Source organism: Symphodus melops (assembly GCF_947650265.1).
Source record: "Symphodus melops genome assembly, chromosome: 12".
Taxonomy (NCBI): Eukaryota; Metazoa; Chordata; class Actinopteri; order Labriformes; family Labridae; genus Symphodus; species Symphodus melops.
The window spans coordinates 21,003,307-21,017,666 of NC_136702.1; the positions used below are offsets into that span (position 1 = coordinate 21,003,307).

The 14,360-nt window shown below is 40.0% G+C and overlaps 1 protein-coding gene across 1 annotated transcript; it reads right to left on the reverse strand.

Moving 5' to 3' along the window:
- Positions 1-11,191: 11,191 nt before the first annotated feature.
- On the reverse strand, positions 11,192-14,150 carry LOC306832890 (transcription factor 21). The gene is made up of 2 exons (XM_079357911.1): positions 13,074-14,150; positions 11,192-12,191 (listed from the first exon to the last, which is right to left on the reverse strand). The coding sequence occupies exons 1-2, from the start codon at positions 13,651-13,653 to the stop codon at positions 12,154-12,156; spliced, it is 618 nt and encodes a 205-aa protein (XP_079214037.1). The 5' UTR covers positions 13,654-14,150; the 3' UTR covers positions 11,192-12,153.
- Positions 14,151-14,360: the final 210 nt, after the last annotated feature.

Below are 14,360 nucleotides of genomic sequence, written 5' to 3' on the forward strand. Positions count from 1 at the left end.
TTTTTTGCTTAACTTTTGTTGGAAACTTTATCCCAGTTGCAGATGCTAAATAGTTTTGAGAGTAGAAGGGGAGGGGTTTGGAGAGTGGAGGGGGAGCTAGTGTGCGCTCTGGTCCGTTAATATGCAGGAGGGACCAGTCATGGTTTCATGTGTCGGAATATGACTATCACAAGGCACTTGTAGGCCTATTTACTGTCTAAATTGATGGGAATGTCTATAATGTTTCTTATTTACGCACTCAACGAATTCACTCTTTTTTTTCTGACACGCAAACGCTGTATCTGAACCACATCAATCTGTTCAGTTCATGAATTAAGGTTGACAATTATGATAGTCTACTAATTAAAAGTTTGTTCGGCTTTTCTTGTGTTTATTTATCTTAAAATAATGATGGCAATCTATAATGTGTATCTTTTAATTGTGGGCACACATTTTCGACATAAAGTTATTTCTTTACAATAATAATTAAATTAAAAAAACATTTTTGTTCAGGGAGATGCATCTAAACAAAACTGAGTCTGAGAATAATACTGCTGAATGAAGTGCACTAAAATAATTGTTCATTTATTGTGGGATTCTAGAGCAAAACTCCCTCTCACTCTCTGCAGGGCCTTTTTAGTCAACCAACAATAATAAACAACAAATACATTATGTAGCTCTACAGTGAAGAAGCTGCAGAGGAGGCCGATTGACGCACAGATTCATCGGCCTTGAGGAACTCTTTGCTCTTGATCTTTAATCGAATCAAGTGTGTACACTCTCACAGCTCCTATAATGTGGAAGTCAAACAGGAAGGAGGCTTAAACTAACCGAGGAGCTCTCCGGTTTCTGCGGACAGTGGACGGGTCCTCCATGCGTTTTGTCAGCGGTCCACCTCTTCATCTGTCATGTCATGTTTTCCTGCATGTAGAGGCGCACAGGTGGCTCACATTATAGAGCTGAATGTATCCTCTGCCAGAATGCACAGTTTGTCCAAGTCAGCTGACTGATCTCTGATGTCTGTGGTTCTTTACTGTTGAACATTTGTCTTTGGCAGAATAATCAGCGTTGTTTTTATTACTCCCATAAAATGCCGAAATAATATTTCACATACTATTTCAGTTTTAATTTAAAGTTATTTAACCAGAGCAAAATAGCCTATTGCCTCAGTTTATTGATAATTAAACATTTCCTGACAATATATAAGTGATCTTCTTAATTGTGTCTTATTTAAAGGAAATGAGGCTTAACTAACAATATTTAAATAATCATGTAAGACATGACTTTTGATTATTTTCATGAAAGAGGCCTTTGGTTGGCTAACTTACCACCAAATGACATAACATTTAATGAAATTATTACTGAAACAAGGCTTCAACTGTTAATGTGAGTCTGTCATTAATCAAATTGTTCTGAATAATTGCCTCTTATTAGGAGGCAATTTTGCACATTTACACCATAGCATACACCTTAGTTGACTGAGAAAATAATCACACAGCAGAATCACTGGTGCATATGCCCATGTTTTCAATGTTCTACACATCCTGGGAGACTAGCCGCTGTAAATGGGGCAGAACCTCCTGAAAGTTGCACAACATTGTTTAAACCCAAGGGCACTTAGTTGGTACTGGGACATATCCTGGTTTTCCCTTGCAAGCCCCCTGGCCCACAGGAAACCCTGCTCTGCTTTGTGTTTGGGCTCCTTTAGTAATAGTGACTGTCACACTACTTTTCCTCCTCGTCAGAGCTCTTAACTCAGACCCTGGCAGGCTTCAGCACAGGTCTAATGTGGTTATATTTTACTGGTCTCATTCATACACTCTCTCTCATGTAAAGAAGGTAATGTTTCACACATCCAAATATGAAAGTAACGCACAATATGAGTGTGTTTGCATTGCCGTAAAGGGAGAACAGGCACATGCAGGAGCACACACACACAAACTCAAACACGCTCCCTGATTATGACCTCTGACCTCATGCTCTCCAGCTCAGCTGCAGGAGGCCTCTGCACCCAGGGGAGAAGGTTCTGACTTGCAGAGTGGGAGGCTGATCCTGCACAGCATTTGTGAGCTACAGGCTCCTCATATACACACTTCACGAGACGAAAAAGAGGAACAGAGGGGCACCTGGCCGGCACTTTTCTATCCTCTGTGTACACTCTGGGCAATGATAAGCCAGCAAAATATAAAAACATGTAAACATGCGGCAAATAATGAAGATGACAGCTTGCCAAAGAGCCACACGGTTTAAATAAAGTCTTGTTCAAATTCCGCTACATATTATGTCTGAAAAATGTTGAAATATGAGGAAAAAAATCTATTTATTAAACAAACATTTTAAAAGAAAAAAAAATATTATTTATTCTTTATCAAATATGGCAACTGTGAGAATATAAGTTTCCTATTTGAAGTAGAATTTGGTGATTTTTTAAAATCCAAAATGGATCACAAGGTCTGTGAAATATAGACGCTCATATTGAACGAGAAGAAGTTACTTGCTCATTTGCTCTTCAGTCCCTGGTGGATGTCAACAAGTGATTCATGTAAATCACACCTAACCTCCCCATGAAGTAAAGAGGATTTTTTGGGTCAATGTGGCTCGCTGAAGAACCCCCTGAGATAGAATAAAAGAGAGGCAATGACAGTAAAATGAAGTGAAAGCGGAGAGACAGAGCAGGGAGAGAGGGATGACCTACGTTTCAGATCAAAGACGAGCTCAGGTCGTAACTCAGCGGAGCAGAATGACGTACCTCTGTCTTGTCTGACACCTTTAAAACCAGCTCCACATGGGTGGAGGGCGCGGCCTTCCTGAGCCCTCATCCTGTCTGCCGTCACACCAGTGAAAAAACATCCTTGTCGTGTGCATGTCCTTCTGCTTTTACATCCAACTAGTGAATAAAAAAACAATTGATTGCAGGGCAAGAAGTGAGATGGAAAGGTGATGAGAGAGAAAGCACAGATGAGAGAGAAAAAGAAAGGAAGACAGAGGACATCAGAGGAGCGCGGTCAATTGTATGGATGTGTGATGATTCACGAGTCTTTGATCTGACACAGAGGCCTGTGGATGTGTGAGGGAAGTTATGGAGAGATGATTTGTAAGAGGCTGCGATGAGTGGAATTTTACTGTCCATGTGCCTGCCAGGATCGGTTACCTTTGACTTGAACCCCCCCAAACTTGTGAAGCTCACCCCAAATGATCTTGGCAAGAGGATCTAAAGAAACAGCCTGCGTGTGAGCATATGCATGTCTGCTTGTGCACGTGTGTTTCTCCATGTACTGTATGCATTATCACCTGATCATTGTGTGCATCTGTGCAGCTTATCTGTCCTTCTACCTATGCAGCTGTATGTGTGTGTGTGTGAAAAAGTGATGAACCTAAGTTGTTCTGCAGAGGAAAGACCCACATGGTTCTCATTGCTCAGAACACATTATATGTTAGCAGCAATGCTATCGCTTTCAAAGCCACTTACAGGCCCAGTGTTTCCATTAGAGCGACCATTTACAGTACATATCTGCACTGTGACTAGCTCTGCAGTACAACACTTTGCCAAAGAACACCTGATAGGGTTGTAACATTACCAGTCTTAATGTTCAATATGAAAATAGCTGAAGTCAAACTATATTGATACAGTTTCAGTGACTGGTACAGTAGTTTCAGTACCAGTCCCAGGCAGGGGGAAGTGAGTGACACCGATCATATTGATAAATATCAGGTTTAAATAAAACAAAAATCTGCCAAACAGAAAGCTGTCTGTTTTCTTTAAATGAATGAACAACGTGATTGGTGGTTTAATTGGTTGCAATTCAAGGGGCACCAGCTAAAATCCAAGTGGGTTCTTCTTGTAGCTCTGAGGGTCCCAGGCCCCCAATATTTGGTGATTTATTATTTCTTAGTCTCTAAAATGTTGCAGACAAACTCCTGCACACTGTCTAAATTGCACAAATAGGTTGGCAAAGTTTTGTTATCAAAAGACTGCTCGCAGCAGCGAATGTTAAAAAAATGACTTAAGATCTGTTCTTTCTTTTAACGGATTTGTAGAGTTCGAATTTGTTAATGAAGTATCATGAATTCTGACAAAATTAACATCTGTTGACATGTACTTAACACTTTTTTTGTATCCATTAAAAATACAGCAAAAGGCATATATGACAAGAATGACACATAGGTTCCTTTTGGGGTGAACCTATAATCAAAAGTCATCTCAACCTTTAAAAAGTAGAAAAACAAGCAAAAATAGACCCAAATAAAACCCTGAATATGATTGGACCTTTTTGAAGTTTCTTTTTTTTTAACCTTTTTATGTTTCTTGGTATTATAAAAGTGTAAAAAAGAAGAAAGAATATAAATGTTTTGTCGCTCTGAAAGCTTGGTCTCTTTCCGAGAAAATAGGTTTGTTCTCTGTTTGAGGAAAACAAAAGCTATGTCTGTTTTATTGCGCCATTCTTTTCCAGTAAGTTGTTAAAAAATGTGACTCACATGTCGGTCCTTGAAGAAGAATTTCCACGTCAGACCCAATGGCGACATGAATTTAGCTTGGAATTAATAAAAGATATGCATGAAAAACATTACAGCCCCTGCGTGAAAAAGACACAGATTCATGACTTCAAAAGAACAATGGAATCAATCAAAACATATTAAACTTTGTTTTCTTTCTTCCTTAAAATAGTTTATTTTGTTTGAGTTCTTCTTCAGCTGCTCCAGTCTCTCGAAAGTCAGATACAGACATATTTTATGCATTAGCAAAACAAGCCTTATCCATTATCGGACAGTGTTTCTAATAAGAGCATGTGAAGAGCAGAGGCCTCTACATTGAATAAAACAAAAGGCAAAATCAGTGACAGCTACATATTGAGCCATAAAACCATAAGCACCTCCACTCATAGAGTCATTCTTCAGTAACTATGAGTAACGCCAAGAGCCCATTCATTCATACATCCACACTTCTCCATTCTGCAGCTCCAGGGCTGATGACAAGGTGTTTCTGAAATCGCATTAGGGGCCCTTTCATAAAGGTTTCATTGGGGAGTGTGTAACAGCTTGAAGCATTTAGGTTTTGTTTAATACGATGCAGACTCACTGCTCCATGCTTTGTCTCCTGTGTAGCATGGGGCCCGGGATGCCAGAGACCCCCACTGTCAGAGTCGGCTTTGATATCGGGAGGTGGAGGGGGAAATAGGGCAGAATAAGCCCCCCCAAAATAACATACATCCTCATCCCCATCCCCATCCCAAACCTGTACGCTCAGTACCTGCTGTCCACTAGAGTTATGGTCATGCAGTGAACCAGGCGGGCTTTTGAAGTGAAGCTCTCTGAGGCTTTGGGAGAAGTGCTTGGAGAAAAGAAATCTTGATATACAGTACTCAGTCCTTTTGAGACACATGTTGTATCTGTTAGGTAAGGCGACTTGGTTCCAAAACACTTAACTTTTCACCATAATAAAGCTGAAAATATGAATACATAAAAAAGATAATTTGAAAAGATATATATCACTGTAAAATAGATGAACTTCAAACAAGCCTTTGAAGAAAGTGGCTTACAGGTTTTCTCCTCTTTGCTCTGAAACTAGAAGCATTTGAGGTCTAGTCTGCAAATTACAAAACATATACAGAGGAGGTGGCAAAAGTACACTCATTCTAGTACACTTCAGTCTAATTATACTTCTGTATAAAAGGGAGAGTACTGATTTGTCCTCTTTGCTGACGCCCTCTGGACAACATTTCAACAAGCTGTTTCTCTTTTACTACACCTAACTAATGTAAGGGACACTTTTGTACAAAAAAGGAATTAATCTAAAAATGAGAACTTCTCACATTTACAAATCACTCACATGCAGAATGACTTGCATCCCTTCACCTTTTTCCTCCAGGTGACAACACCTTCTCCCTGTCAGTAAATCACAGAACACTTTTTCCTCTTGTGGCTGAGTGTCCCACTTTTATTTCTTGATGTTTCTTTGATGACATGATGTCTCTGTCCTCATGAAATGCATGATTATGTAAAAAAAGATCTTTTCCTTTGCCGTGTCTATTTAGGATGAAATCTGTCTTGATGATGACAATCCAGGATGCGCTGGTTCTGCAGTGCTCAGTCATGTACAATAAAAATAATCACTATTTAACAATGCATTTAAGCTACAATTAAAAGTTCAAAATTATAACAACATTTAATACATGAACACATACCAACAACTCTCAGTAGAAACACAGCATTCGTACTCAAGCTTCCAAACACAGGATGGTTTATTTCAATCGATCAATCAATCAATCATCTTTATTTATATAGCGCTTGAATCAAACCATGAACCACTTTGATTAATATCCTTTGTGCGCTACCACCTGAGCTACATACTTACACATGTATACACACACTGATTAGTTGTGAAGGGTGCAGATTGGTGTGATGTTTATTTTATCCGTTTTGTCCAGTAAGCATCTCTCAGCTCGAGTAACAAAGCTCGAACTAACCTGCGCTCAACTCAAACGCACTTCGTTGACTTGACAGTTACAAAAAACAGCGTTTCCAGACCAATTATGTTGGCTATAACACAATTATATTCATTATGCATGTACTACTTCCAGAATCTGAACTTTAACCAGGCCTAACAAGAGGGGGAGGGGCAGGGGAGGAGAGGGGGAGGGGGCTGGTCTTGTTGATAGGGTCAGAGTAAATTTGCTGAACAAATGACAGAGAGACTGTGCACACGGGTGCTGATAGGACAGCCTCCTGCACAAACAACAAAGAGTAATTAGTGCTGCACTTGTGACCCTAGTGCCAAGGTTAGCATGACGGCAAGCCCAGGTTCACAGTGCGTGGTGTCAGCCAGGTGGCCCGACGAAGGCAGGGCTACAGTGAGGTTAGACTGGGCTCATGCAGAATGAAGGGGGCAGTGCAGGGAGGCTGGGCAAACAGTGCTGCTGTTTGTTCTGCTAATTGGACAGAGACCAGTGGGGTGAAGATCAACGGATGTCAACAGAGGGGTGGCATTTACAGTCCACTGTCACTCCCCTCAATGTCACCTGTGTCACTAACAGCACCCTGAGTCCTGCCACAGACGGGACTGTTAGTTTGGTCTTTAAGCAGAACGATGATTCGCTGGTTTCTAGAAGAATTATAATGTTTCTCCCAGGAGTTCATTGCTTTAATAATCAGTTAATTATTGGTTCTTCCCACTTGCTCATGAAAACTCCTGAAAAAGCTGTGTGAGAAAGCAGCAGGATATGTTCAGGAAAATACACAGACACACATTGAAGGGGGACATTTATATGAGATGTATATCCTGCGTCTGGCAAAGGACCTGAGAAGACTTAAATTTACGATGTGGGGAAGGGTAATGCAAAGCCTTAAAGGGATACTTCACCCATTTACATGAAGCTGTGTATCATAAGCAAGCATCCCTTTAAAATCAATGTCAGGAAACATGATGTATAATGTAAAGAATTAAAACATATAGTCCATATAGGACATAAGTCCTTCAAAAAGAACCTCCAGGTCAGATTAAATCACATCTATTATCTTTTCTTGTTCTATAAAACTAATTAATTATTCCTTTGCTCCTATGGACCATAGATAAAAAATTAAATACAAAAAAAAACTTGTTGGAAAAGTTTGAAACTAGCTGAACCAAAACAGTCAATCTGATGGTCAGTACAAAAGATTGTGAAAGTCTATGAACACTGGAAAATCTAAATTATTAAGGAAACAACAACAAGTAATTTTGTCTGTTAAAACAACTGTATGCCGTTTTTTTCACAGATTAGGAAAGAGACCGATATCAATAAGAATTCTTCTATATGACCCATTAAAGCAAACAAGACAATCAAAAATAAGACTGTATTTTATAGGATTATTTTTAATGCATGTCTTTGTCTGAGCTTCTCCTGTTTCTCCTGCCTTTTTTTAATCCCTGTTCCACCTTCAGGCAGAGAGGGGTGGAGCTCGCTAATTTGATGTCCTGCACCTGGGTATGCCGGGCCTGGCTATTTAAACTGGCTTCCCAATCTCTCTCTCTCTCTCTCTCTCTCTCTCTCTCTCTCTCTCTCTCTCTCTCTCTCTCTCTCTCTCTCTCTCTCTCTCTCTCTCTCTCTCTCTCTCTCTCTCTCTCTGTCTCTCTCTCTCTCTCTCTCTCTCTCTCTCTCTCTCTCTCTCTCTCTCTCTCTCACACACATTCACAATTGCAATCACCAGTGATCTAAAGACGACACATACTTTTATTCCGAGTTATTTTTGAACGTATTATTGTTAAAATTACATTGATACTGTTTGGTTTCCCTGTTTGTCCCGCTCTTTGAGGCTGAGTTGTAACATTATGCTAAAATATAAATCATGATAAACGTATTAGGCTATCTTGAACAAGATATATATTATGTTATATATTATTTTATGTTGCCACCTTTTGTCCTTGGTTTTTTCATTATGGTCAAAGCCAGATTTATGCTTAGAAACGATAGAAACAGCTCGAAAAAATAGTGACCTTGATGTCCAAAAGTGGAAAGCTAACTCACTTTAACGACTGCACAATGCACACAGACTATTCACTCTGTATAGCTCTGACTGCCTTTCCAAAGTCTTTAATGTTATTTAACATTAGTATAAAATATACACATCGTCAGGTAGCTGCAGATAATACAGACTCTGTCTACAAATGTTTAATAAACATACATTTGAAAAATCTGCCTTGGTTTTGCAATTTTGATGGGTTTTTTTTATTCTTATGTTTCAATGCCAACTCTGCTCCATCTCTTAGCTAACACTGCTAACACCTTCAGCCACTGGAAAGATGACTCTGTTTGGCGTGTTTGCTCTGGTCACCAGGAGGGCTGTACCTCTAATCCAAGAAGGAAGTTATTGAATGTTCCTGTGCTGATCTGAGAAGTCTTCAAAAGCTTGGCATCCCCCACTGTTCAGGACCCTATAAGGGCCGACCCCCCTGGGACACATTGTAAAGAGGACACTGCTTTTCTCCCTCACACACACTCTGATCTGAGTTATTAGCACCGACGCTAACAGCTCTGTCCTCTGAAGAGGAGCTGTGATGAGAAAAACAGGTGAGCTATTTAACAAGACTTTCACAGCTATTAAAGTGCCAACACACCCGGTTACCATGGTGATGAGTGCAGGGTGTGAGACTTCTGAGGAGTCAGCTTTTTTTTTTTTTTTGGTGGTGGTGGTGGATTGAAGTTTATATTAGTCATTTTGGTAAACTTGCGTTTTGTGGATTACCAAAACTGTCATTGCCTTTATTACACATTGTTTCAAGCAGTATTCTACAACTACCTGAGGACAGGCATCTATACCTAAAGTGCTGTTCTTCACTTGTCTGACTCAAAAGATTAAATGCATATTCATGCATTAATTCATAAAACAGAAGAGAACTTTTATTTTAATAATGGAGCTATATATATGAGTTTGCCGTCAAACTGTCAAATATATCCATAACAACCTGTGTATGTTTTCGAGATGTTATTTTGCCGTTAATAGAAAGGACTTAATGAGCTTAAGTCTTTTATACATCAAGTACATTAAATGGTGGCCCTGGTGGTTCCCAGAGAAAACACAGATTTGCAACTGTGCCTGAAAGACACAGAATACGTCTCACACTGTACATATAAGTCAGTATGTATGACACTGAAACCATCAATCAGGCAGTCAATAAATCAATGTTATTTATGAAGCTCCAATTCATAACAAACGATTGATTAAAGTATCTTAAGACACAAAAAGCAGGTCCAGACTCTCCTCTTTGTTATATCATTACAAAGACCGAACGTGACTCCACCATGAGCACAGCACTAAGGACCAACTAGCAAAGATACAATGAAAACAAAAACAACATTTTAACAGGCAGAACCTTCCAGCAGACTCATGTTGAACAGTCATCTGCTGCAACTGTGTTGGCTTTGCAGAGAGAAACACAGAACAAGACAAACAAAAAAACCGACAGCAACAAAAAACACTCATGAATGAGAACGGCTTGTCTCTTTTTGCCAGTAATAAGAGTATGTGTCATATAAGTAACAAAGAAGGAGAGTGGACTCAGCTTTTTTAATATGTATATGAACAAATATAATGATATTGAAATTAAGAGGACTGATAATGTTAATTTTAGTAACTTTTTAACTTTTTGGACTTGACAATTTTCCCCCCTTAATCTGGTTCTGTTTAGATCTCCGTCCACACAACTACATTGTTTCGACAGGATGTGATGCACTAATGATATTTACAAGTGCATGGCCCAGACTCCAAAGTTACCCTAACATGATAAACACACCTGCCGGCCGATGGCTAAACAGCCTCACAGTGTTTGTCAGTGAGTCTGTTGGATGTTAAATCAATAAACTACCCCAACACAAGGAGCCTGATGCAGCCCACAGACCAGGAGGATCTTACTCATTCTGGCCCCAAAATTTCCCCTCAGCTGAACCATATGTCATCTGTATGGTATTCGGAGCAGCTTTTGATGGAGCTGATGGGTCCTGAGCTCGTGTAGGTGGCCATAAAAAGTTGATCCATGCTGCTCCATGATAAATAGGGAAATATTCCTTATGTACTTATGATGAATTAATGCCCAGATAATCACGAGCTAGTGTACGACTCATGAAGGTCTAAGCCTGCATCAATCATCAACATAGATTAATACATGAATCTGCATTCTTTGATTAATGTTTATGTTATGAATTAATACAGTCAATTGTTATTGAGTTAATAATTGTGTCACAACTTGATTCATTTATTTAGATTCATTTATTTAGGGGACAAAGATGTAACTTTAACAACTTTAACTTGATCCTATCTGTTTTTTCCAGCTAAGCAACGTGGTGTTGCTTAGCAGCCAAATAAAGTCCGACTTTGAGTCTTCTGCACTCAAACTTAAAGATGTGTATATTCCATATTGTCAGATCTGCTGCTAAAACTAACAAGAGTTGGACATCTCTCAACAGGAAGGTAAGAGGTTCGATCCCAGCTCCTGCAGCTACATGTCCAATGTGTCCATAGCCAACTTGTCAACCACTTCTTTGGGGGTGCTGTGTAAATGTGAATTACTGGATTCGTTCATATACTGTTAGACACTTTCCATAGTAACCTTTAGTAGGTTGGAGTGTGCCTGTGGTGTAAAAGCTCTTTGAGAACACAGAAGACTAGATAAATATTATTTATATTTTAGTTATTTTACTAAAATTCACTCCAAAATTATATTTCACGTTTATTTTTGTATCATTTAAAATGATCTTCAGTGACCAAATAAAGTCTGACTTTGAGTCTTCTGCAGAGCTTACAGAGGATGGGTCTAAATAAAACGTATTTATGTTTTTGAATGAGCCATGTAAAAGATTGAAAACCTACAAACAGACATGACAGAATCAAGAACTAAACCAATATGCAGGATGAACGAAATGTGTATTTTTATGATCTTGAGTATAAAGACTATAAACAAATTACTACAGATATTTGCTGTGTGAGCTTCTCTGTGGTGATGAGTCAAATGATTACATGTGCAATCGATCAAAATAAAACACAAACATGGCGGTAACATTTAAGACAATTAAATAATCAGTTTGTACAAATACATTTCCAAGAAACCATGTTTTCATAAATAAGAAATAATTAAGATAAATAAATGAATAAATAGATAAATTATACTGCAGATGATAGAGGCTGCACATGAAACTAACAGCAGTTTACACTTAAAGCTGTATTCCCATGTTTGGCAGCAGCAGCTGACATGTTTAAAGACACTGCATGTATTAGTGCACCCACTGTCTCATTTACATGATTAAGGCTCTTTTTAACACATCGACTCGCAGGCTAATGAGCGCCAGTCCAGAAAACACTTCAGTGCTGCATGCAGAAGTATGAGCCCTTTGAAAGTCCATTCAGTCCTGTGCCAATGTGCCCCTCTCTCTCTGTGACAAGTGCCATCCATGTGGGCAAACAATGCCAACCCTCTCTCCCTCCCTGGCCCTAAAAACAATGGCTCTCCATTACCAGTCAACAATAAATTAGAATATTAAAAGCCAGGGAGGATGCAGGAGTGGAGGGATTGAGAAAGCCTGAGGTGTGTGACCCGGTGAGAAGTCTGCAGATGTCGATCGCTCGGATCTGTCATGCCTCCCTCTTTGCCCTCTTTGAGGAAAAGCCCGAACTGCCTCCACAATTGAGGTGCCCCATGATCCTCACTTAATCCCACTTTATCCAAGAGAGACGAGCTGTCAGATCTGGGGAGGGGGCGCAGATGGAGACAAAAGCAGGACAAACACACAATTTTTAATACATTTTAATGACTGTTTAACAAGTTCAAGTCTGGGGCTGCAGAACGAGGGCACATTCAATGCCGAAAAGAACGAGGCTTCAGCAGATTCCCACAGAATTCAAGGATGCAGAAAGAACACGGGTACTTTTGTTTTGGTTATATGAGGCTCATTTCAGAGTATATGCAGAGGGAAAACAAGAATGGGATTAAAGTGTGTAGGGAACACACAAAAGGCTGTTTAAGATTACATTTGTTTTGAGTATCAGAGATTCATTTTAACGACATCAATGATTCCTGTTTAATTTGAATGAAACATTCAAAGCTTTTCTTTATGTGTTCACATTGTAACAAAGATCAGAATAACAGTGGACTCTGTGTTCATGGTAGGTTTGCTCTGCCCCTGGTTAAAGCAGATGGTCTGAGTCTGTTTCTATCTGTGAAAGGATGTTTTTCCTCACCACTGATGTCTAGCGCTTGCTCATGTTGGACTGTTGGATGGAACAATCTTGCAGCGTCTTCAACTGCTCTTAGTTTAATAACATAACCTTAGTTGTGAATTGTTACTGTGTTAATAAATAAAGGAAAGTCATTAATCAAACTTTTTATTTTTCACATTTCGTTTTTCTTTTGACTAGAGAGTTTTTTTATTTAGTTTATTTGTTTCTCGTAGAGAACATGAGAAAAGACATGTGAGTCACAATGATATATGTTACAAAACAATATATTTTAACATCCAATTTCTTAAAAAATACCGGATATATTTGCAAAAGCCTGAATGAAGTTAATTGAAGAAATACAGGTGAATTATAATTGACCACTGCTTAACAGTTTTGTTGGTTCAACTCACCACTTGTGTTCCAGATGGCGTTGGTCCGGTTCTTGTAACCGCTCTTCATGCACTCATCCACGTAGGATTTGGGGTCGCAGCCTGACATGAGGATCTCTCTCAGCAGGGCAATGTACGCTATGGCCAGCCTCAGCGTGTCTATCTTGGAAAGCCGCTTCTCGTAGGGAAACGTTGGCACGTGGCAGCGTAGCTCCTCGAAGGCAGAATTGATGCTCAGCATCCTCTTCCTCTCCCGGATGTTGGCGGCGTGTCGCTGCACCTTGTAGGGCGGATGCGTTACCATCCGCCGCGCCCTGCGCTTGGCCATCTCCAGGGGTTCATCCACAGAGGAACCTTCGCCCTCAGCGCAGATGCCCAATCCCGGGGAGCCCTCGTCTAGGTCTGTGAAGGTCAGCTGTGCGTCCGAGAACATGGACTGGCTCCCGAAAGAGGACCAGGGCGAGAGCTGGCCCGATGCTGCGTTGTAGTCCAGCAGGAAGGTGTCCATCTGGGTTTGAAACTGGATGTTTTGGTCCATCTGCCCCCAAAATGCAAAATCAGTGGTGCCATCCTGGTCGAAGTCAAACAGCATGTCCTCCATATTTTGAAAAGCAAAATTATTGTGTTGCTTTTTGTTGTTATTGTCTTTTAAAAAAAGATAAATTTCCAGGTGCAATGAAAACAAACGTGTTTAGTTTCAGGCAGGAATATTTAAGTTTAAAATGAGATGAGCCAAGGGTTTTTCGGGGCATAACGGATGGCTGGTTCCCGTTAATAACCTGTGACTCCCCAACTACATGTGCCTGAATCTCTCTGCTATGTGGCAGCCTAACATGCACATCTCCTGGATTAAATACTTCCAGGGCCTCCATGTTTCTCGACGGGTTGCCACGGCCTTTTCTAAAGGCTGAAAGGGAGCTCTTAAGAACACTTTACCTCTCCTTATGGAAGGCTCAGTGCTTTAAAAACGCATTACAAAGAAATCAGTTGATCCCAGACGACAAAAGGCGACAGAAACACGTGTCCAATTAGAAACTTCCCCACAAGGAGTCGAGCTAATATTGACAAAAAAACACTCAAGATTCAGCAATCATTGGAGGGCTCAGGCTCAGCATTATGACACAGCAGGCCGTGTACACTCGATGGCCTCTGAATGGCATTGTTTTATCTGTTTAAGCACAACTGATAACAAACACTGTCAGAAACACATGAAAGCTCTTTGTCAAAACAAAACGTGTTTATAGAAAACAGGCATTTTTATGGCTTGCCTTTGGGTTTATTCTGATCTATTCTGGTCATATTTTTACA